General features: G+C 39.7%; 1 protein-coding gene across 1 annotated transcript in view; it reads left to right on the top strand.

Moving 5' to 3' along the window:
• Window positions 1–24962, top strand: part of ENTHD1 (ENTH domain containing 1) — a 108672-nt gene that overhangs the window by 74502 nt on the left and 9208 nt on the right. The window contains exon 5 of the mRNA XM_059934867.1: window positions 21054–21449. Within this exon, the coding sequence (XP_059790850.1) occupies window positions 21054–21449 (396 nt within the window). The remainder of the gene's footprint in view (window positions 1–21053; window positions 21450–24962) is intronic.

Here is a 24962-nt window from a genome sequence, read left to right as displayed (position 1 = left end):
GATGCTTGGGGGGAGGGGGGAAAACAAGCTAAACCAATATTCTCCCCAGATTCCCTCTGTTACAAGTTAATCTGGCTTTTGTTTGTTTTCAATTCAAGCCTTTCATCTCCAGACCCACCATGAAACTTCCTGCTGGGCAATGCCAGCTTCATATTTAGGTGACTGTGCTTGGGGAAAGGGCCTTGGGGACTCAGTATGTGTGGGACTTGTGGGGAGGGAGACTATGTCTGTTAACACTTCACTCATCATCCTTTCACCCTTGTAACCCCAGTTTCTAGCACAATGCCCAGCACATAGTAAGCTCTCAATTAATCTTTATTGAATTGAATAATGGATGAGTCAGAACTGGTAAGATATTGAAGAGAAAAGAGCAGAAGCTTGGGGATGTGCTCAGGGTAAATGTGGAATGAAATAGATATAGAGGGAGGAATACTCAATATTGTTGATTCTTTATTGAAACAGAATTCTATTCAATAGAGCCACATATTTTGTTAATTTTGATACTAATAAGGAGTGTTGCTGTTATTTTTATTGTTTGTAATGGTATGTGCTCTCTAGACCCCAACTTAGTAACTAATTCTCTAAATTAGAGTCAAAACTCAGAGACTGTCCAACTTTTCATAAGCATAAACTGAAATAGCTATTAATGAGTAGATACTAATTGCTAAGTAATAGTAAAATTCTAGAAGGGAGGCTTAAGAAATTTGGTTTAAATCCAACAGATACTTACTGGGTTTCCACTGTGTGTCAGGCGCTGTGGTAGGCATGGAGATTTGGCAGTGAGCCAGGCAGGCCCTGTCTGCCCTCAGAGAGCTTCTTTTCTGGTGAAGGTGATCGGCAATGAACAGATAAGATAATTATAGAGTGTAAAACGCGCTGTGAAGGAAATAAACAGGCAGCTTCAGTAAAGTGAATGAGAGTCTTAACTTTAGTTAGGGGTCATCGGAGAAAGCCTCTATGAAGAGATGATAGGGTGTAAGATGAGGATGAAAAAGCCTAGAAAGGAACCTTCCAAGCAGAGGGAATAGCAATTTCAAAGGCCCAGTGTCGGGAAAAACTGGTTAGCTTGCTCCTAGAATTGTGAGGAGGCCAGTGAGGCTAGGAGGAGCAAATGAGGGGAGGTTGGTATGAAAGGAAGTCAGAGAAATGTGGGCAGGAGCCGCGTCACGCAGGACTGCGTAAGTCACGGGGAGTTTTGGATTGAATTCTGAGTACAAAGGGAACATTTGAAGCAGAAGAATGGTATCATCTGATTTATAGTTACTTAAATATAAACGGGGGGGAAATGCATTATGGGAGAAAGCAGAAGCAGAAAGACCAGTGATGAGGCTTTGTAGACTGTCCAGGTGACCATGGCTGAGGGTGGAGGTAGTGGCTGTGGAGAAAAGTGGGCAGGTTTGGCACGTATTTTAGAGTTCAGCCCTCAGGATCTCCTGATGGTTGGTTGTCAGCATGAGGAAAAGGATGGAAACGAAGATGATTCCTAGTTTTCTGCCTTTGGGAAGTGAATATGTGATGGTGCCATTTACTGAGAAGGGCAGGACTGGAGAGAACAGGTTTGAGGCTATATTAAGAGTTGCATTTTGGATATGTTACACTTGAGGTGCCTATGAGACATCCATTGAAAGTTCTGTATTTGTTCTGGAAATATTGAATAGCAGTACGCTAAAATAACTGAATTCGAACTTAGACGATTGTTTTTCCTGTCTCTTTAATCAGTCTCTCTTTCCTTGAGACACCTAATTAAAGATTCTAACTGTGCTTTCTGGATGGTGGTTATGTCTGCTGTGCATTTCAGAGATCTGAGAATTTTATTACTATTTCAAAAAAGCGCAACAAACCTCGAATGTAGGTCATCGTCAAACACGCCTGATCCCTTAGTAAAACTCAGAGAGAAATCTAGTGGTTCATCTTTCTGCCATTCTAGTTGATCACAGTCCAACATGTCCAACATGTTCGAGCTACAGTTTCGTTTCCCTGAAGTTAGCAATTTTAACAAAACGGAAATAGTGGTGCTTGATTTTCCCTCTTCATGTTACCACCTTCTGTAAACAGGGTATGGGCACTTTAGAGGACTGGATGAAGTAGATAGTGAATGACCTCGTGTGTAATATGATAGCACTATTGTAATGCAAAGGTACTCTGAAAGGGCCTTAGAGTTCTGTAGCAGGTGTTCCTTTTGGACCAGCATGCAGTGTGGCCTTGAGACAAGATAAGCAAAGGGCTACAGCAGTTACAAATCTTGATAGCTCAGTTGTGGCTCATGCCAAGATCAAATGTTTTGAATAAATATGGATTTAAAAAGGTGTTTTGCTTCCTGGAGGTATTTGACTCAATTAATTTAGAAAAGAAAAACCCAGAAAGGAGCACTTAATACTTTGATACTAATAGTTACCAATCCTTTGCTACCCATAAACTTGGGAAAAGATTGATTATTCAGAAATATTCAATCACTAAATTGCGTCAGTTCTATGATAATCTTAGGAAAACTTGGGAAAAGATTGATTATTCAGAAATATTCAATCACTAAATTGTGACAGTTCTATGATAATCATATTTTAACTGTTATCTCTGCCCCTACTATGTGGGCTTTTGTCATCTGTTACCTGCACTGTTAAAACACCTTTGTCAGTGATCTCTTTGCCTAAATCTCACTCCTGTCTATCTTCCACATAATCTCCACAGCCATCTGTGTAACACACAAATCCTCAAAACAGCCTTTAATGGCTTTTCATTATCTACAGGGTAAAAACTATACTCCTGACTTACTTCATTTTCAGCAATGTGGTGGACTAGACACTCTGAAGGTCCTCTTGCAACAAACAAACAAACAAAACCTCTAGATTCTGGAATAAAAGATACTTTTTAATGCACTGTTGGGTTCATGGGAGCTAAAGGAAATCTCTAAGGGCAAAACAGAACAAAAATGCAAAAACCAAATAAACCCAAGAACTGAAACCTGATTAGAGTGGGGAGCTAAGAGTTTAAAGGAATCAAAGGCAGTTTTCCCTGAAGGCAAATGCTGATATCAGCATCCACAGTCAGAAAACTAAGGACTGACTGAGTCTGTGGCAAGGGAGGGAGCGGAGCGGAACCTCAGACTTCTGCATTAGCTGGGGGGCTAAAGTGCTTGAGGTCTGTTGTCCCAGCTCCCGACAAAAACACAGATCCTTTCTGGAGGAAAGCAGACCCAGTTTAGACCCCACTCTTACAGATTAACCTTGGCCAAACGTGATGTCAACATCAGTGACCACCAAAACACAAGGAATAAGCCTGCATGACTGAGAGTCAGCAAAGTCACGAACAGCAGATTTAGCTTCCAAGGATTTCAGACATGAGCTGAGTATGAAATGTTTAAGAAAAAAAATGAAATCAATAAGGGACAGATGACTAGACAGATTTGGGAAATAACCAAATAAAACTTTCAGAAAGGAAAAATAAAATTATTTCAGAGTAAAAACCCAGTGGATGTGGATAGATTAAACAATAGATCAGATAAAACTGACATGAGAATTACTGAATTGGAGTGTGTATTAGAAGATATTCCCTAGAATGCAGCAAGGAGGCAAAGAAGATGGAAAATATTAAAGAAAACTTGAGACACAAATGATAAATGAAATTTAATGTAGCCAATTACAGTCCCAGAGGGAGAGAATATATATGTAGAAAGAGAGACAAAGTTTGATAAGATCATGGGAGATAATTTTTCCAGAACTGATGAAAGACATGAAGCCAAAGATACAGGAAGCATAATATATACCAAATAGGATAAGTAATTTAAAAAATTTTCAAACTCTCATATCATAGTGAACCTGTGGAACACCAAAGAAAGAAAGAAAGACAAATTATTTATGAAAGAATAACAAAGCAGACTTTTCAACAGCAACATTAGAAGCCAGAAGACAGGGAATAATACTGTCTCTATTCTCTGAGAAAATATCTGTCAACCTAAAGTGTGTAATCATTTAAGAAAAAGAGTGAAATAAAGTCCTTTTCAAAAAAAAAAAAAGACACTTCAAATAAACAAAAACTGAGTTTACCACCACAGACCCTCAGTAAAGGAACTTATAAACATATATTTCAGGAAGAAGGAAATGATTCCAAAAGGAAAGTCTGAGGTTTAAGAAGGAATGGTGAGCAAAGACATTGGTAAACATATAGGTCAATCTTGGGCTTCCCTGGTGGCGCAGTGGTTGAGAATCTGCCTGCTAATGCAGGGGACACGGGTTCGAGCCCTGGTCCGGAAAGATCCCACATGCCGTGGGGCAGCTAGGCCCGTGAGCCACAACTGCTGAGCCTGCGCATCTGGAGCCTGTGCTCCGCAACAAGAGAGGCCGCCATAGTGGGAGGTCCGCACACCGCGATGAGGAGTGGCCCCCGCTTGCCACAACTAGAGAAAGCCCTCGCACAGAAATGAAGACCCAACACAGCCAAAAATAAATAAATAAATAAATAAATAAACAAATAAATAAACTCCAATCTCTTTAAAAAAAAAAAACATATAGGTCAATCTAAACAAATACCGTTTTTAAAAAATAATTATAACATTTAATTTGTGGTGTTAGAAGAAGAACTGAAATGCTAGTTGTAACAACAGCATATAACTGAGGAGAGGGGCAAGTTAGAGTTACAGGGTTCTAAAGTCTCTTAATAATGATTCAGAAGGTGGGTTAATATATTAACTTTGGACTCTGCCAGGCTACGTATGTGTATTCGGATGTTAAAATGGACTCTTTCTGACTCTCTTTTGCCTTAGGAGCTAATAATAAAATAGATATCATATACCAAATCCATATGTGGAAGTATTTACTTATTTACTTATTTATTTATTTATTTAATTTATTTTTGGCTGTGTTGGGTCTTCATTGCTGTGCGTGGGCTTTCTCTAGTTGCAGCGAGCGGGGGCTACTTTTCGTTGCAGTGCACGGGCTTCTCATTGCAGTGGCTTCTCTTGTTGCGGAGCACGGGCTCTAGGCACATGGGCTTCAGTAGTTGTGGCTCATGGGCTCAGTAGTTGTGGCACGTGGGCTCAGTAGTTGTGGTTCGTGGGCTCTAGAGCGCAGGCTCAGTAGCTGTGGCGCACGGGCTTAGTTGCTCCACGGCATGTGGGATTTTCCCAGACCAGGGCTCGAACCCGTGTCGCCTGCATTGGCAGGCGGATTCTTAACCACTGCACCACCAGGGAAGTCCATATGTGGAAATTTTTAAAAGGAAATGGAGGAAAACCTACTCTGTGACTCTTGAGCCCCACCCTCACCACACATACACACACACAAACACACACACACACACAGTTTGGAATGTTATAAGGGGACAGTGTGGTGGAAGAGTCTGGTGAAGAAATGTCTTGGGAGGGAGCTATTGCCATATGCCATGAGTCTCCATGCAACCCCCTTTTGGGGGAGCAGTGAAGAGACTGCTACTTGCTAACCCCAACCCCAGTGAGAGAGGCTCTGAAATACGTCCTCTGGAATTGGAGAACCAGTGCCGGGCTCATACTTGGCATTATAGTCAGGATCTGACTCTGGCCTGGAGAGAGAGACGCTGACCAGTAGCGTTGGTAGTAAAGCCACTGAGGCCTGGTGAATTGGTTTTGGCCTGTGCCCCGTAGCTGATCAGAACAAGGGCTTCCCAGGTGTGGGTTTTGCAGGACAGAGAGCCATCGTGGTCATCTTGGGCCCTGTCCAGTAGCGGTGCCTGGAGGGCCGAAAGACCTCAGCGGAAAGAGGCTGGAAGTCTGTGAGGAGCCTCCCGAACGGCAGCTGGAATAGAGATGCATCCAACCCAGGCCTTAGAGTCATGCCTGGCTTATTTCTTCCTCTCATTTCCGCTCTACCTTCAAAATATATCCAGCATCAGGTCACCTCCGTGGCTTGTCCTGGTCCTGCCTGTTACCGCTAACGTGGTTTATTGCAGGAGTCTCCTAATTTGTGGCCCTGCTCCTCTCCTTGCCCCCATAGCCTTTCTTCACAAAAAAAGCCAAAGTGATTTTATAAAAAAGAATTCATAGCATATCATTCCTTTGCTTCAGGACCCTCCAGGGACTTCTCATCTCCTCCAAGGACACCTCTGATTGCCTTCGTCTCCCGCCCTTTCCCCGTTGCTCGCTCTGCACCGCCACCTGAGATCCCTTGGTGTTCCTGGGGCCTGTCAAGCAGCCTCCTGCCTCTGGGTCTCTACAGGGATGCTTCGCTCCGACTGGAACACTCTGCCCTCCACTAGTCCACGTGCTTTTCTCTCTCACCTCCTTCAGCTTTCTGCTCAAATATCACCTTAACAGTGAGGCCTGTCCCCCTCCCTCTGCCCACCGGCCTGCTCATTCCTGGCTTTCCCTGTACCCCTTAACCGCTTCATTGTCTGCCGCAGAACTTACCACCATCTGACTTACTATATATAAGTACTTAATTGTTCATTTCTTCTTCCCTCACTATAGTGTGAGCTCCGAGAGGACAAAGACTTTGTGTTTCTGTTCACTGTTGTATTTTTAGTACCTAGAATAGTGTGTGACACATTGCCTAATAAATATCTTCAGAATGAATGAAGGTGTGAAATGAAGGACGCAGAGGGAGGAGAGACTAATCAATCTTAAACGCCACAGAGAAGTCGTGTGATGTAAGGACTGAAAAATGTCCATTGGATTCAGCAATTAAGAGGCCAGCGCTAGCCTCTCAGAGGGCCGCTTCGTTGTGAGAGAGGGGTAGGAATGGAAGCCAGAGTATAGCGTTTTGAGGAACGAAGTGAACAGGAAAGAAGGAAGTGAATTCACTGGTGGGGGAAAAAGGAATCATTTTTCGTTGTGTTTGGGTGAGGGGAGCAGGAGAAAGATTCAACAACAACCAGAGGAGCTCAGAGAAGAAGTATGTACAGTAGAAGAGACTGGGCTCCTCTGAGCTGAGAGGAGACAGCTAATAAAAAAGAAGTTTCAACTAGAAAGAGAGGAAGTGACTTGCGTGGGTGTCTCAGGGACACGGATGGCAGAACAGGCCAAGTGGGCATGGGAGGGAAGGGCTGAGGGAAGGTGTAGGACTGGTGGTGGCCGCAGGTCAGCAGGTGAGCAGGAGGGTGAGAGGCTGAAGCGGATCAGCTTCAAGTCTCTCTTTTGTTGATGAGTAAGGGAGAAGCTCATCTTCTAAAGTGAGAGAGAGAAGGTCAAGTTGACAGGAGTGCTTGAGGAGAGCAGTGATGGTTTGGAATTGTCTTTGAGGGAAGCAGGAGCGCTGAGGACAAGCACAAGGGTCTGTGAGCACTCCTGAGGACCCAGGTGGCTTGGAGAGCATAGGTTTACAGTGTGACTTTTCTCTCCATCGCCTGGGAGAGGAGAGGAGGAGAGGATTCTAACGCATGTCAGACCTGAGGTGCTAGATTGAAAGTCTGTGGGATTGCAGGGGGGAGCAGCAGGGACGTGGTTGGAATAAGCCGAACCAGACCTGGATGGCCCACATTCGGGAGTGGGAGCCCCCCAGGGTACACTCATACTCACCCCACAGGAGAGCCAGCGTTGGGGTGCCTGCCATACAGAGGGCGCGGATGACCATCCTAGCCAGAGAAACAACAACCACCAACAGATATGTGACCACAACAGGGGCCAGATGAGGAAGAGAGACACTTGCCCCTTACCCCCTGCCTCTGTTCCGACACCTGTGAGAAGCTGAGCTCAGAGGCGGGAGCTGTGTTCCTTAAGTCGACCTCCAGAAGACGGAAGGGAAAGAAAAGTAAAAAAGCAGCCAGAGCAAAAGCACAGAGGTGGAACAGCACCTGGTGTGCTGGGGAATCTTTCACGTACTTAAGAATGACTGGCACAGAATGGGGCAGGTGACTGGAGACTGGAAGGAGAGTTGAAATTCTGGTTGGATGGGGTGTAGACCCTCTCACTCCTCACATCCATATTGTCTTTCCCTCTGATCTCTGTGCTGTATTTTTGAATGATTTCTTTGTACCTGTCTTCCAGTTCCCAATTTTCTCTTCAACTGGAGTTAATCTGCTGCTTAAATCAACCAATTATTTTTTAAATTTCAGTTATTTTGTTTTTCATTTTTAGAAGTCTACTTGGATCTTTGTCAGATCTACTTGGTTTTATTTTTATAATCTCTCCTTTCTTGCTCATCTTTTCAAGCTTTTATTTCTTTAAACAAATTAAATATATCTGTGATTATTTTATCTTCTGTGTTTTGTAATTCCAATGAATTAACAATGTCTAAAGGCTTTGCTGGTCTAATTCTGCTGGCTTTTGTATTTTCAGGCACAGTGCGTAGTACATGATCCATCCTCAATATATTTGTTACATAAATGAATGAATGAAAATATATGGAAGGTGCTGGAATAAAAAGAGCAAATGAAACATTAATAGATAAATTACAATATGGTGCTGTAAGTCATATTATTAAAATATAAGCTACGGGTGAAATAGGTGAAGGCGATTAAGAGGTACAAACCTCTAGTTATAAAGTAAATAAGCTATGGGGAGGTAATATACAGCATAAGGAATATGTCAATAATATTGTAATAACATCTAGACAGATGGTTACTAGACTTGTCATGGTGATCATTTCATAATGTATGCAAATGTCAAATCACTATGTAGTACACTTGAAACTCACATAATGTTGTACATCAATTATATTTCAATTTTATATATATATATATATATATATGCAGAGAGCTATAAGAACAAGGATCGGGCTTCCCTGGTGGCGCAGTGGTTGAGAATCAGCCTGCCAAGGCAGGGAACACGGGTTCAAGCCCTGGTCCGGGAAGATCCCACATGCCGTGGAGCAACTAATCCGTGCGCCACAACTACTGAGCCCGTGCTCCACAACAAGAGAAGCCACTGCTCGCTGCAACTAGAGAAAGCCCACGCACAGCAATGAAGACCCAATGCAGCCAAAGATAAATAAATAAATAAATATTTAAAATAAAAAAAAAAGAATAAGGACCATCCCCCTTTGCTGGGGGAAGAGAAAAGGTACCTGTCATCAGGTATTCAGTAAGGTGTTTTCCAAAGGGACATAGATTATATAATACTTGAAGTTTTAATAGGTCAGGGTTTTGTGTGTATGCTTATTTTGAGTAATAGAGCACTCATGCTTCATGAGAAATACCACTTCATTTGAATTCACAATTTAAATGATATTTAAAGGTTTGTTGCGGTATTGCAGACTTAGACATGATTTTTACTCAGTACTGAGGTAATAAAGTTTATTATTGGTCTGTACATCTAATGGGGAAAATGTTTGAGAACTGTAGTTCCTCATCTCATCGTCATCTTTCCACGGCACCCCAGGTCTCTTGGTCTCAAATACCAAGAACCGGTGGGTACAAAGAGCATGCATCGTGCTTGGGGTCTGTGAATACAGAAGGTTCTGGGGAGAAGGGAGCGTACTGGCGTGTTCAGGTTCCAATCTGCCTCCAGGCAGGGCCATGGTGGGGACTCCCTCGTAATGCCACCTCTTTAGACTGTCCCAAAATACAGTATCTGTTTATTCATTTACTGTGGGCTGGGTACCACTTCAAACATCTCATATATTTAATTCATGTCAGAATTAAACCTCTGACCCAGTTTAGCTTAATATTTTACTCTCCTGGAGTCACCTGTAGGGTTTTATTGTCATTACAAGGTTTGGTTGGATGGTCACAAACACTTGTGCCTTCAGCCACCTGCCCATCTCGGTCAGCCTGGAGTATGCCCTGGGGCACGTGGAGACCTTAGCGTGCCAGAGACCAGATCCACTTACACTCTAGCCTAAAAAACAGAAAAACGGACATAGGGAATGATCACCAGCTTCCCGAAGACATTTCCAGCTTCAGTTTTGATAACGATAATCTGTTGAGGGAAATTATAGTTTTTATTATTGTTGGAACCATAACTATGGTGTAAGATTTAATAGTGAGCATCCTGTATCTACCTATTTTATAATCCATTCATTGTGATCCATTTTCATGGCCTGAAAGTCTTCAGCCGTCCCGCTTGAAGATTTTTAAAGAAAAGCACCTTAATTTTAAATGTGTCCATATCTCTGTTTTTCTGTGAGACGCTAAACCATTATCTCAAATTTATATCGAAAGAAGTACTAAATATACTTAGCATATTTCATAGCTGTATTTTCCAAATATGTTTTCTTATGTTAATACTTGGATATAATATATACTACAGTTAAATATAATGATATACGATAAAAAATTCTCAGAACCTACAACTGTGTGTATATACACCCACACATACACATATGCATACACACACTTATCATAGATCATATGGAGAGTATAGCTATTCTAACTTATTACGATTATTTGGGGCTTTATGTATATATTGTAAGGTAAATATGTTAAGATTTTCATGTCAAACATGTTATTTAACTTTCACATTAAATATCCATTTTAAATTAATGGTCTGTCTACTTTAAACCAATATATTAATGAGCAATTCAAATCATCCCTCCATGTTAATAATTTATAACTCTGGCCTCTTAGCAAAATGGCCTTATTATCTTTTTTTTTTTAACATCTTTATTGGAGTATAATTGCTTTACAATGGTGTGTTAGTTTCTGCTTTATAACAAAGTGAATCAGTTATACATATACATATATCCCAATATCTCCTCCCTCTTGCGTCTCCCTCCCACCCTCCCTATCCCACCCCTCTAGGTGGTCACAAAGCACCAGCTGATCTCCCTGTGCTATGCGGCTGCTTCCCACTAGTTATCTGTTTTACATTTGGTAGTGTATATATGTCCATGCCACTCTCTCACTTTGTCCCAGCTTACCCTTCCCCCTCCCCGTGTCCTCAAGTCCGTTCTCTACATCTGCGTCTTTATTCCTGTCCTGCCCCTAGGTTCTTCAGAACCATTTTTTCTTTCTTTTTTTTTTAGATTCCATATATATGTGTTAGCATACGGTATTTGTTTTTCTCTTTCTGACTTACTTCACTCTGTATAACAGACTCTAGGTCCATCCACCTCACTACAAATAACTCAATTTTGTTTCTTTTTATGGCTGAGTAATATTCCATTGTATATATGCCTTATTATCTTCAGGTCCTATTTCCTTTGATTAACATAATTACTAAAGTAGAAGCTCCTTCAGTTACACAGTTTTAAACTACAGAAAGACATATTTTGGCATCCGTCTTTTGTCATGCATGCCAGCTCTCTGCTTTGTAGCTGTAATTGGATACTATGTATCAGACTAACAGGAGAACTGATCACAGCAATAGCTCTGTTGGAATATAACACCCATTATTAGAGTCACAATATAATAGAATATAAAATAATTTGCAGTGATTATAGTACCTGAAACAAGGCAGTGGAATTATTGAAAAATGAAAAAGTGTTACCAGTATGGGAATGTTCCTATCTGTAGGCAAAGTCTCTCAACTCAGAATTAAATCTGATGTTCTCTTTTAAAAATGATTTCATCATCGTCTCCAAACTAGCAAAAACATTTTCAGTACCTTCGACAACATAGCTATTTCTCTTTTGTCCTTAGGCTCAAAGCGTGGAGGTGTGTTGTTGGTGGTTTTTTTTTTTCCTTGCTTCAGGCATTTTGGTGATAGTCTGCATTTAAATATGCTGTCTGATGTCTTACGTAGGGAATAAGCTTCTTCCTAAAGATAACTGTCAAGAATATCCAAACCAGCTTTAATATGACTGACATTTCAAGGTCCTATTTTGCATTAATCAAGTATATTAGCAGGTGTAAATCACTGTACAATGAAGAGACTGGGTACAGTCTCATAATTTAATACTGGGCTTCCCATCCAGGAGTCTGCTGGATATATACTTGAGAATAAAGCTTTTTGACATTCAGGTTTAAATTGAAAGAAAATGAGAAACCAGATAAAGCAAGCCAACCAAATTAATTCACTCTGTACTCCTCTCTGCCTTTTCAGTGGAATCCAGAGAAATTCTCTCCCAGAGAAAGTTGGGAAGCCCTCACGAAACAAACCCTTTAGTGTTTACAGAGTATTCATTTATGTGCTTTGTGTTCAAACATAAAAAGACAAACCTTTTGCTGTTCTCCATCAAATCCCCGCAGGTTCTCCTGGGCTTCAGAAAATTTTCCATAAATGCTGTTCATTCTTTATATGAATCCAAGAAAAAATCTACCCCACACCCCCTTCCTGGGAGAAGACAAACAGGCACAGATACACAGGCCAACTTAACTCTGTCCCCCACTACAAGGCCCCGCATCCCTAAAGGCAGTCCCAGGGACAAATGGCCTGAACCCAGTCACTTCACAGTTATGCACCATTACAACAACTGTGGTAAAGAAGTACTTGGTGCAGCTGGTTCTACCACACTCTTTAGTCCTTCTTTGACTCCCCTAAAAAGAGCATTGGTTTAGAATTCAGGAATCTGGAGTTTAGTCCTACTTCTGCCCTTTAATCATTATGTGATCCTGGCAAGTCACCTAATCTCTGGAAGTCTCAGGTTCTCCTGTATATCACGAAGGGACTGAATTAGAATGTCCTCTAAGACTTCTCCTGTCCTATAGTCAAGTTTCTTTTAATGACTAGATCATCCAGATAATGATTCCTTGAACAAACACTTATCAAGTGACTGTTTAGGTACTCCACCGGTCAGTTACAGGTTGAACAAGTTGAACAGGATGTGTGCCCTGAGCGGGTGTTCAGCCTCCAGGGGTGCCAGAGCTGTCAACAAGCTCTAACAGGTCGTCAACCACAGATTTGTTTATTGCTGATACCAGAGCTTAGCGCCTGCCACATACTAATATATAATAAATATTTGACAAATGAATGAATAATATTTGAAATAATAAGTGAAAATAAGAATATTCACATTGTATTATGCAAAAGCAAAGAAAAGAGGGATTCATTTTAACTTTTGAGGATATAGAAAAGACTTTACAAAGGAGGTAGTATTTGAATTGAGTTTAGAAGCGTGAAATAGTTTTTGACAGAGAAGGGTAAGGATGAGGATATTCTAGACTGAGGGAAGAACATGAGCAAAACCAGAGAGACATGAAAGTGTATGTCTGCCTAATGACCATCACCCTGGAAGCTGGAATCAGGTATAAAGAGGGAGAAGAGCATTTCAGGCAGGAGGAACAGTGTGGGTGAAGACTTGGTGCCTGGAAGGAGCATGGTAAATGTGAAGAACTGGGAGAAGTTAAGCATAGCAGAATCATACGGTTTTAGAAAAAGTAGTACAAAACGAGACAAGAGAAGTAAATGGGGACTGATTTATGAAGAGCCTTGTAAACCATATTAAGTAGTTTGAAGAAGTATTGGAAAGAAAATGATCAGATGTTCAGTTTGGAAAGGTCACTCTGGCTGTGCTATGCAGATTGAACTGAGGCGACAGGGCGAGGAGACCTTTTAGAGGCTGTGGGAGCAGCTATGCTCCAAAATAACCTGCGTGACTGGGAGGTTCATGGTCATATTAATAGAGGTAGAACAAACACCCAAGGATGAGGGGGCTGGAGGGTAGTGAGACTGCCCTGTGCAGAGGGATGAGTAGGTATTTAGGGCTAAAACTCAGCAGAAGTCAGAGCTGAGAATTAAAATGTGCGAATTACTTGCTTACAGGTGATAGATCTCATCCTCCTTTAAGTATGGTAATAGGTGACGTGGCCCTGGGGTATTGCAGAGGCAGAAAAGAAAGGGGGCCAAGGATAGACTGTCTACATTTTAGAGGAAACAGAGCCAGGGAAGAATATTGAAAAGATTGCTTAGTGAGATGGAGGAGCGCCAGCAGAGTTCAGCTGAAGCAACCACAGAGAAATGAGTTTCAAGGAGTGTCTTGAGATTTCTATTTCCGTCTTCCTCATCACTCCTGCCTGTCAGTCATGAGGTCCCCTGGCCCTGGCTCATTCCTTTCTCTGCAGATTTCACTCCACCCCTCTGCCACACACTTTGCTCTAGGACCACCGAATGGTTTGTATCTACCCTGCTTTCCCCCGCCCCACGCTGTCTGTAACCTTCATTGCTTTGCTGAGGTTGTCCCACCTACTTGGACACCCTTCCCATCTTTCTCATCTTGGTTGACTTCTCCTCCTTTCAGCTCGGCTCAAACACTACCTCTTTCAGAAGACTTCCTTGAACCTCTTTGACATCTTTGTACCTCTAAACCTCACACAGTGCCTGAATGTGTAGTTTCTTGGTACTTGTTTTGGTATTAAATTAACCTTAGAATCTGAATCTCTCTGGTCTCCTGGTTGCTTTTCCTTATTTCTATTCTCTCCCAGCCCTAGAGCATTTAATTTAAAGATATAGCAATAATTTACCTAAAGTACTGTATCAGCCAGAATCCAGTAAAGAGACAAAACTGTACCAGTTATGGTTCTGGCAGCTTTATTGAGGTATAATTATCATACAATCAATGTAAATATTCAAAGTGTATAACTTGATAAGTTTTGACATATGTATATACCCGTGAAATGACAACCACAATCAAGATAATACTCATCATCCCCCAAAGTTTCCTTGTGCCCTTGGTAATCCTTACACCTGCCCTTCCCTGCCTTGCCCCTTCCCTGTTCCTATGTAACCACTAATCTACTTCCTGTCATTATAGATTTTATGAATTTTCTAGAATTTATATAAATGGATTCATACAGTAGGTGCTTTTTTGTCTGGCTTATTTCACTGTCTGGCCTAATTATTTTGAAGTTGTGTGTGTCAATAGTTCACTCATTTTTTTTTTTTTATTGGAGTATAATTGCTTTACAATGGTGTGTTAGTTTCTGCTTTATAACAAAGTGAATCAGTTATACGTATACACATGTTCCCATATCTCTTCCCTCTTGCATCTCCCTCCCTCCCACCCTCCCTATCCCACCCCTCTAGGTGGTCACAAAGCACAGAGCTGATCTCCCTGTGCTATGCGGTTGCTTCCCACTAGCTAGCTATTTTACGTTTGGTAGTGTATATATGTCCATGCCACTCTCTCACTTTGTCACATCTTACCCTTACCCCTCCCCATATCCTCAAGTCCATTCTCTAGTAGGTCTGTGTCTTTATTCCCGTCTTGCCACTAGGTTCTTTTCATTGTATGGGTATACCATAATTTGTTTAGCTGCTCACCTATTGAGGGACATTTGGGTTGTTTTCAGATTTTGTCTGTCACAAATAAATCCGCTATAAACATTCATGAAGAAGTCTTGGGAATTCCCTGGTGGTCCAGTGGTTAAGAATCCACGCTTCCAATGCAGAGGGTGCGGGTTTGATCCCTGGTCGGGGAACTAAGATCCCACGTGCCGCACGGCTCAGCCACTAAATTTTTTAAAAAACAACAAAAAACCAACCAAACAAACAAAAAGACATTCATGAAGAAGTCTTTGTGAGGACTTAAATTTTGTTTTCTATTGGCAAATACCTAGGAGTGGAATGCTGTGTCAGCCAAACTGTTTCCCAAAGTAATTGCACCCTCTTACATTCCCACCAGCAATGTGTGTTACTCTAACCAGCGTCCTGTGAATGATGAGGTCTCCCACTGGCTAGTGGATGCATGAACTCCCCACCCGTGTGAGCTCTGAAGATCACACCTACTGTTCCTTTCGGGAGGTGCATGCCCCGGCTTCAGGTAGTTTCCTCACCTGCCTACACTGATCAGCAGATCTCCAGAGGTTTCTCTGGTACCGTGCCCTACACACTCCTATCATCTTGGCCTCCGCAGATGCCCAGCTCCATCTCCTCAATTCGGATACTACTGCACTCCCCCTGGGTTCCCACTTCCTTCTCTGTGGCCTGGAAACTCTCTCCGGGCAGTACACTGGGAAAATCCTTAGGGCTCACCTTCTTTATTTCCTTCTTTCAGGATTCACTGTCCTGTATTGCCTGAAGTTCACAGTCTGGAAACACTGTTTCATTAATTTTGTCCAGTTTCTCAGTTGTTTTAAGCAATAGGTTAAATCCAGTCTCTGTTCCATCTTAGCCAGAAGAGGAAGTCTAATCAGCACCAGTTATTTTAACAGAGTTTCTTCTTTGACCTATGGGCATTTGAAGTGTGTTTTTATTTATTTATTTATTTTGGCTGTGCCGCACGGCTTGTGGGATCTTAGTTCCTTGACCAGGGATTGAACTCGCACCCTTGGCAGTGAAAGCGCGGAGTCCTAACCACTGGACCACCAGGGAATTCCCTGAAGTGTGTTTTTAAATCTCCAAATATTGGGGAGTTTTTTCTGGGTATATTATTATTTATTTCTAATTCAATTCCACTGGCCAGAGAAGTTAATATAAGATTTCAAGCTTTTGAAGTCTATTGAGGTTTGTTTCATGGCTCAGCATATAGTTTATCTTGGTAAACATACCATGTATACTTGCAAATTTGCAAAAAATGTGTATTCCACAGTGGTTAGGTGTGGTGCTTTATAGATGTTGATTAAGTCATGATAGTTGATAGTGTTATTTATGTCTTCTGTATCCTGATATTTTGTGTATTCTGTCACTTGCTGAGAGAGGGGTATCAAAATTGCCAACTGTGATTTGGTTGGATTTGTCTAATTCTCTCTTTAATTTTATCAGTTTTTGCTTCATTTAGTTTGAAACTCTGTTATACATCTACATACACATATTATGTTTATATCTTCCAGATGATTGACTCTTTTGTCATTATGAACTGTCCCTTTTATTCTCTAATAATACCCTTTGTCTTGAAGCCTATTTTATCTGATCTTAATATAGCCACTCAGCTTTTTAATGCTTATTGTTGCATGGTATGTCTTTTAAAATCCTTTTACTTTCAATTTATTTGTGACTTTGTTTTTAAACTGTGTCTCTTGTATACGGCATATAATTGGATCTTGTTTTTTATCCAGTCTGGAAAATGTGACTGAAAAAAACACTGATATGGTTGGATTTAGGTCTACTATTTTATTTTCTGCTTGTCCCATCTGTGTTTTGTTCCTCTGTTCTTTCCTTACTGCCTTCTTTTGGGCTAATTCAATATTTTTTAGAATTCCATTTTAATTTATCAACTGGATTTTTAGTTATACCTCTTTGTATTAATTTTAGTGGTTTCTCTAGGGATTAATTTATATATCCTGAACTTTGTGCAGTCCCATTGCATCACTACTTCGCATAAAATGTAAGAATCTTGCAACAGTATAGGTCTAATTTACTACCCCATCATTTATGCCATAATTGTAGTATAAATTATATTTACATTTGTTGTAATACTTCACACACAGTGTTATAATTTTTTAAACAGTCACATATATTTTAAAGAAATTAAGAGAAAAAATAATATTCTATATTTACCTTAATATTTCCCATTTCTAGCACTCCTTATCCTTCCCAAAGATCCAACTTCCCATCTGGTATAATAATTTTTCTTCAACCTGAAGTACTTCCTTTAGCATTTCTTGTTATAAAGGCCTGCTAGCCATTAATTCTCTTAGTTTTTGTTCATCTGAATATGTTTTTATTTTGCCTTCAGTTTTAAAGGACATTATTGCAGAATATAGAATTCTGCATTGACAGTCTTCTTTTCCTTTCAGCACAATATATATGTGTGTATGTGTATATATATACATATTATAATCTGGTAATTAATACAGTTTATTGGCTTTTGCCCCTTTTTTGCTTTACCTTTCTACTCCCTCACTTGTGCTCTTGAGATCACCAGCCAAATCAACTACCTGCATCTAAGTTTTTTTTTCAGAGTCTGCTTTTGGGGGAACCCAAACTGAAACATGTTCAGTTTACGTTATATAAATCTGTATACGAATATACAAATACTTTCTTTTTTTCCCATGAAAAAGACCATTTGCTAAACAAATGTATTCTTTATATTCACTCATTTATTGAGAAGCTGCAGTCTCCTATACATTGTGAAATTGAACTGGTAACTTGTATTATTAGTTATTTTTATGTCTTTGGCACTTTGTGTGTATATACATGCAAGTATGTATGTATATTCTTTCCTTCTACCTATCTACTTATCTATCTCAATAAAATACACACTTGCTCTTAAGTTCATTGACAATTAGAACTCTGACTTCCTCTTAAGTATGTCTCTAAAATCTAATACAGTTCAGTGCAAACAGTAGGTGCTCAACAAGCGTTTCTTGATTGATCATTCTTATTTTTAGGCTTCACATACACTATACATTGTTATACACAAAGTCAACATATAAAATTGATATTAGATAATTTACAAATTAAGGAGTTATTAAATTTAACAAATATTTACACACCTCCTATAGGCAAAAGCATGGTGGAGACTATGAAGTCAGAATGCAGGAACATAATATGGTGTGTGATAGGCTCTATACAGCAAATAATTCAGTGAAAAAACGAGTTTACAGAAATAAATACTATTTCATAGAAGGGAAGGATTAGGATTGAGCGATAGACATGACTGGAAATAGCTTCCAGAAGTAGTAATTATTTGAGAAGGGCCTTGAGGAATTGGTAGGATTTAAATAGACAGAGAACGGGGAGGGGGCTCCAGTGTTGGAGTGCAGGGTGAGAAATCAATGGTAATAAAGCTAAAGAAAGATGGAATAACACGAGAATGAGGGTAAAGGGACCTGAATGAACATGGGGTGTGTGAGTAACCAAGAGAATGGCCTGACTGAGGGTTAGTTTCCTATTGAGTAACGATAGAAAATAAGCAATGAAGGGCCTTTAAACCCAAGGCATGTAGACTTTGTCACTGAAACAAGAGGGAATTTTTGCAGGATTTTTTTTAACGTGAACTATAAATAACTAAAGTAGAGATTGAATTGAAGAGGATCAGTTTGCCATGTTGCACAGAAAGAGCAGGGATGAAACACGGCTGATGGCATAGAAACCCAGTACAACTTGCTGTCTAGAATCTTCAGGCCTCTTTAGCTTTCCGTTTAAGTGAAGATTCTTCTCTTTTAGGTAATCTGTGCATTTAAAATCATTATTTTCGATTTGTCATCGTGCTTTCTCTTTTAGATCATAGTACTTTATTCATTTTAAAAGGTTATCAGTTTTTTAAAAAGTCTAAGCAACGAGAAGATTGCATTCTGTTCTTTCTGGACTATTGAGAAAGAGGGCTGATAGAAACATAATGACTCCAGTCTGGTTTTTTTCGTTGAATTTTAAGATTTTTTTTTTGTTCTTTTGTAATTTTAAACTTTTGTACTAAACTTTAAAATTATGGTTATACAGATGACTTTATACATCCCAATTCTGAGATTTAGATGGAGTGTTATTATGAATATTGTCATCAGAAAGTCACTGTCACTCTGAATTATCTTAGTTTACATATTGCTAAATTTCAAGATGATTTCATTACTTACAGAAAGACTTTCCTCCTAAGAAAAATGAAAGTCAGTGGAAAAATATTTAACTAAAATTCACTTTTTAGGAATGCTTTTATGTCAATCTGGTGATGTACACATGCACTTTGGGATACCATTGATCTCGTATTCTACTAAGAATATATTAATTTTTTAAAGAACCTTTATCAGCTAGGTATAACTTGATCATATGCACATCAGGAATGTTTTAGAAGTTATTTTCATCTACCAATTTTCCATTTCCTTTAATCATTATTAAGTAGTTAAACTATATTCAGTTTAAAAAACAAAGGCATTACCTTTTTTTATTCTTGTGCTTCAGTTTGGCTTTTCACTCAACAAGCACTTATCAATCACATCCTATGGGAATGGCACTGTTGTGTGCTGCGGTATAAAGAAAACTCCTAGTAAGGTTTCCTCAAGGAGCCTGTTTTCAGGTAGGCAGCCAGACTTGTAGTTAACAAGATGAAGTGTTTCAACTGCTCACAGGGCTCCAAACAGGATACGGTAAGATAAACAATAATAGGATAAAGCGAGGAAAAAAAATCAGGGCAAGCTTTATAGAGAAGGTGAGAGTTGAATTGAGTTTTAAAAGATGAAAAAGTGTGGAGATGAGAGGGCTGGGGAAAAATGGAATTCCTGGTAGAGGTAATGATTTAGGTTTCTTGAACTGTCTGATTCTGTGGTAAACCAGCAGCACTTTTGCCCAGGTTAGCCTCCAACTGTGGATGAAAATGGAAAGGAAGGTTAGAGTCAAAGAAAATTTGTTTTTCTTTATAATAACTCAGAGCCTGCAAGTGATGATAATAAGCATCTCAGTGCACACTATGAGGTATGTTGTGATGTACATTGTGATATGTAAACACTTGATAGCAACTTATGTAATTCCTGAAGCCTCTTCTCTTTTGGGAGCTCAAATGAGACAGTCTTCCTCTTGCCCTGTCTCAGTTTTCTTTCTTTCCACATCCAACTTCAGATGAAACTATTTGAGAGCAAGTCCCTAGCACTGACAGTGTTGATAACAATTTGCATCTAGAAACTTGGACCAGGCTCATAATTCATATTCAATAATATTTCCATATCAGACCCACCCTAAATTTCAGATCCTCTCCATTCTTTCAATTCCTTCAATTTGTAATAAATACTATTTGTCTGTTGTATTCCAGGTACTTTGCCTGTTATATTCTAGGTACTTTGGTAATATTAATGAATAAAAGGGACAAAGATCCCTGACCTGATGGAACTTACATTTTAGTAATCATCACAACTGCTCTGGAAAATTGCTTTTTTTCTCCCACAGAGATTTATTATTAAAATTAGGTTGCTATCTAAGAAAATGATTTTCTTTTACGGGCTTTGTATAGACACTGGGGTGGGAAGACATTTTTTTATTTCTGGGGAAAAAGGCTTTTTTGTAGCTGGGGGTTCTGTAAGGCTAGACCAGTATGATGTGGCATATTTTCTCTAGTTTATCTTGTAAGAGATGAAAGTTTGAAGGCACTAAAAATATAGTGGTTTCAGAGACAGATAAGTGGGTGAAGGGAGAAATATTTAAAGACAAGTTATTTGAAGCTTTCCTTGCCTTGGCTTTAGTGAGGAGAGAGAGAGAGAAGACAGCCACCAAATGACTAGTGCATCAATTATAGCTTGGGTATACTTTATATAGACAGAAGAGAAATATAGTAAGAAAGTAGAAACGACTAAATAGGAGAGAATTCTGTTATGGCATAAAAAAAAATCCAATTATTAAAAATGCAGTAAATTTGAAATAGAGTATTTTCAGTTTTACTTTTTGTTTACAGCTCTTATTTGTTACTTCACAGATGCTGTGCCTGTTCCCTCAGAAAAAAGCCCATCTCTGCAGACAAATGTGAGTTTCGACAAGAAATCAGACAGTACCATTACAAATACCGTAATAGAAAACCCTTTGCAAACGTCTCTAGAAAAGCAGCCAGCTGCAAAAAGTTTTGAAACATTGACAACTTTACCAGCATTTTGGCCATCTAGTAAAGAAGAGTTCATCAACCCTAATTTAACGATATCAAAGTCGGATTCTACTTTCTATAACCAGAGCTCTGTGGAGACACTCTATGTCTCTCCCTCATTCAAAACATTTGACCCAGTGAAAGAGACTGTAATCAGTAAGGACCATCAGAAACCAACAGAATCCGGCCTGGTTCAGACGGAGGGTGAAAACCTCAAGACCTTAACCACATGGGGTGAGTCTACAAAAAACAAGCAGAAAACCTCTTTTGAAGTACTCTTCTTTTACTTTTCTCTGCTTTCTGCCTCCTGTTTTTGTTCCCTCCTTTTACTCTCCATCCATTGGTATTAAGAGAGGTACTTGAGCTGGGAAAGTCCCTGTTTATTAAAGGGCTAATAGCAGTTCATCTTTGTGGGTTACAAGTGCTTGATTGAAGCACACGTTCTGAACAGTTTTGATGCAGAACAAATTAGAAAGAACTAGCATTAAAGAAGAGCTTCCTGTTAAACATTTAGGCTAATTATTTAAAAACTATATGAAAAAAATTGGTTAGTATGTATATCGGAATGTATACACACACACACACCCATATATATATATATGGGAACACATGAATATGTGTGTGTGTGTTTTCCCTTTTTTAAAAGAGCTGTGTACTGATTCCAAAAACAGGTGGAGAATCTCTTCCCTTTTCTGTCTTACAAAACATTAAGAGGGTTGCAGTATTCTTTAGACTGGATAATAAAGGATAAAGCCAGTTGAGATTCCAGGTCGTTGGCCATCAGATATTAAATCCTACATTTTTATAATTACACTTTCTTCTGTAAAGTTAATTAGTAAAAGAATAACTTGTTTGCTGGTGCATTTTTCAAAGACTAAGTAGTTTATTGATTCTTATATATGATAATGCTAACTAACTCATATAAAGTTTTTAATATAAATCTTTTAAACTGCCTCAAATTCAGGTCAGAAGTACAATATAAATACAAACAATGGAAGCCAAAATGTTGAGGTTAAAGAAATTTATCTTGGTGCTAGTAAGGCCAGTGAATAACAAAAGACTCTTCTTACTGCTCTTTCCAGAATTTTTTTGAATTGAGTAGCCTAAAAATAAGACTAATTCTTAGTTTTGTCACCAGATCAACTTTTCTGCTGAGACTGCTGATGGAGAACCCAATTAGTACTGGTTATGACGGCCATGTTAGTTTATGTGCATGGCTATCCCCTGGGAAGTTGTTATTTTGATTCATTTCTTTCACAAATACCACAAAAAGAAAATTGAAAATAAATTTTGGTCACTGCTTGTGTACCAAGTACACTTAATTATAAAAATTAGCAAGAAGTTCCTCTAAAACCAGTTAACAAGGAAGACTTCTTCTCCTACTTAAAATGAAGTAGGTAGCATTAGTCTAATCCTCCACCAAAAATACTGGTTAAAGCTGGAAAACTATTAGAAGTCATCGTAAAACAACCAAGGTAGAAAACACATGATGGGTCAGGATCCTAGGAAAAAGGATTGTGATATTGTGATATAATAAGAAATATATATTTGGTCTTCATCACTGATTCCTGGCACAGAGCTCCTGAAACCCTTGTAATTTCCTGAGTAATAGGAGAGAGAGGAGCATCTTTTGTTATTCATAATAAGCCCTTTCAAGCCCACCCCTGACCTGTGGGGAGAGGAGACGGGGTGGATGCTGAGTTAATCATCAGGGGCCAATGATTTGGTCAATCATGGCTACGTATTGGAACCTCTGTAAAAACCCTAAACAACGGGGTTTAGAGTGCTTCCTGGTTGGGGAACACATAAAGGTTCTGGGAGGATGGCACACCTGGAGAAGTCATGGCAGCTCTGTGCCCCTATCCCATACCTTGCCCTATGCATTTCTTCCATTTGGCTGTTCCTTTATAAACCAGTAATAGTAAGTAAAGCATGTTCCTGAGTTTTGCGAGCCATTCTAGCAAATTATCAAACCCAAGGAGGGGACCATGGGATCCTTCAATTTATAGTCAACAGATCAGAAATAGAGGAGGCCTGAACTTGCAATTGGCATCTGAAATGGGGGGCAGTCTTGAGGGTTTAAATCCTTAATCTCTGGGGTCTGCACTAACTCTGGGTAGTGTCAGAATTGAATTAAATTGTAGGACACCCAATTGGGTGTCCACAGAGCACAGGAGAAATCCTTCATGTGGAAACCCCACACGTTTGGTGTCAGAAGTGATGTGAGAAGAGTAGGAAACTAGTTCACATTTAGTTGGTCCCACATTCACCTCAGTTTTCCCCGCTTGCATCGTTTGCTTATTAGCAGAGCAGGATGATAGAAGCTGAGGGAAAATTAGAGGCCTGGGCTTTCCACAGTCTCACTGAGCTTGGGAGGTAGGGTTAGAGTTTGGGACTTCCAAGGTGTCAGGGACTCAAGGGGCCAATATTCCAGAGGGAAGGGAATCACAGAGAAAAAGTCCATAAGTCTTTGTATAATTTCTTACTGTTACATTTGCCTGCTGCTAAACTCATGTTCTGGATAAGATGCCGAGAATCGAAATGGGAAGCAGCCAACCGGTTTAGCCATCCTAAATGGGAAGAGGCTGACGAGCTAATCAGAGATTCTCATAATCTTGTGGCACTAAGAGACAGAGGTTGGAGTTCAGGATATGCCAAATTGTAGGGGCTCTGGTAAATACTCTGTGCTTTCAGCTGGGCTCTCTAACAGGCTACACCCTAAGCATCAGAAGTACACTCTAGGAGTAAGGACAAGCCAGAAATAGATCAGCCCTCCCAAATGCTGAAACCGAACTTCAACTAGAACAAAGTGTCTGGAAGACAATGAAATCCTTTCTTGAGAGCTGCTGCAATTTTTCATGCATAATGTTTGGCATTCAACAAAAAATTACCAGGCATACCAGGAAATGAACAAATGACCAGAAATACAGGAGAAAACAGACAACAGAAAGAGAGTCACAAATAATCGAGATACTGAAGTTTCAAGGTAGGTACTTTAAAATAATTATGATTAATATAATCAAGAAAACAGAAGAAAAGATGGGGAATTTCATCAGAATAGAATACTACTATCTATAAAAAAAGAATCAAATGAATTCATGAATTCCAAAGCTGAAAAATATAGTAACTGAAATTAATACCTTGAGGGTACTGTTCAGTTCACATGGCCTGAGACGTCAAAAGAGAGAGTTCAGCACTGGCAGAGAAGCTGAAAATTTATGAGCGAAACCCTGAAAGCGAGGGAGACTCAGATGGAGTCTCAGATTCCATTTATAAACTCTGCCCAAATCCTTGACTGACTGCTAAACTGTATGTGTAAGGGAAGACCCCAGTGACTCGTGGAAAAATAAAAGAACACTGGAAATTATAAATATGTGGGTAAATATAAAATACTATATATTTTATTTTTAATTCTAATTTGAAAAGTAACACAACTGTTTAAAGCAAAAAATTTTAATACTGTATTTTGGGTTTTAAAACTTATGTAAATGTAATTACATCACAACATAGCACAAAGAATGGCTGAATTGCATAGTTGTTAATGGCACAGGTTCTGGAGTCAGACTGCCTGGGTTCATAATCTCAGCTCAATCACTAATTGTGTGACCTTAGGCAAGGCCCTTGACCTCTCTGCATGTCAGTATCTCCATCTATAGGACAGAAGTCATGATGGCACTGCCACATGGAACACAGAGGCCGTTATAGGAAAGGATTCGACGTGAGAGAAAGGAGACAAGAGCCGGTGGG

The sequence above is a fragment of the Balaenoptera ricei genome, chromosome 10, assembly GCF_028023285.1.
Source record: "Balaenoptera ricei isolate mBalRic1 chromosome 10, mBalRic1.hap2, whole genome shotgun sequence".
In the NCBI taxonomy this organism is placed as follows: domain Eukaryota; kingdom Metazoa; phylum Chordata; class Mammalia; order Artiodactyla; family Balaenopteridae; genus Balaenoptera; species Balaenoptera ricei.
Note: the sequence above shows the minus strand (reverse complement) of the source record. Positions and strands in the feature narration are given on the sequence as shown.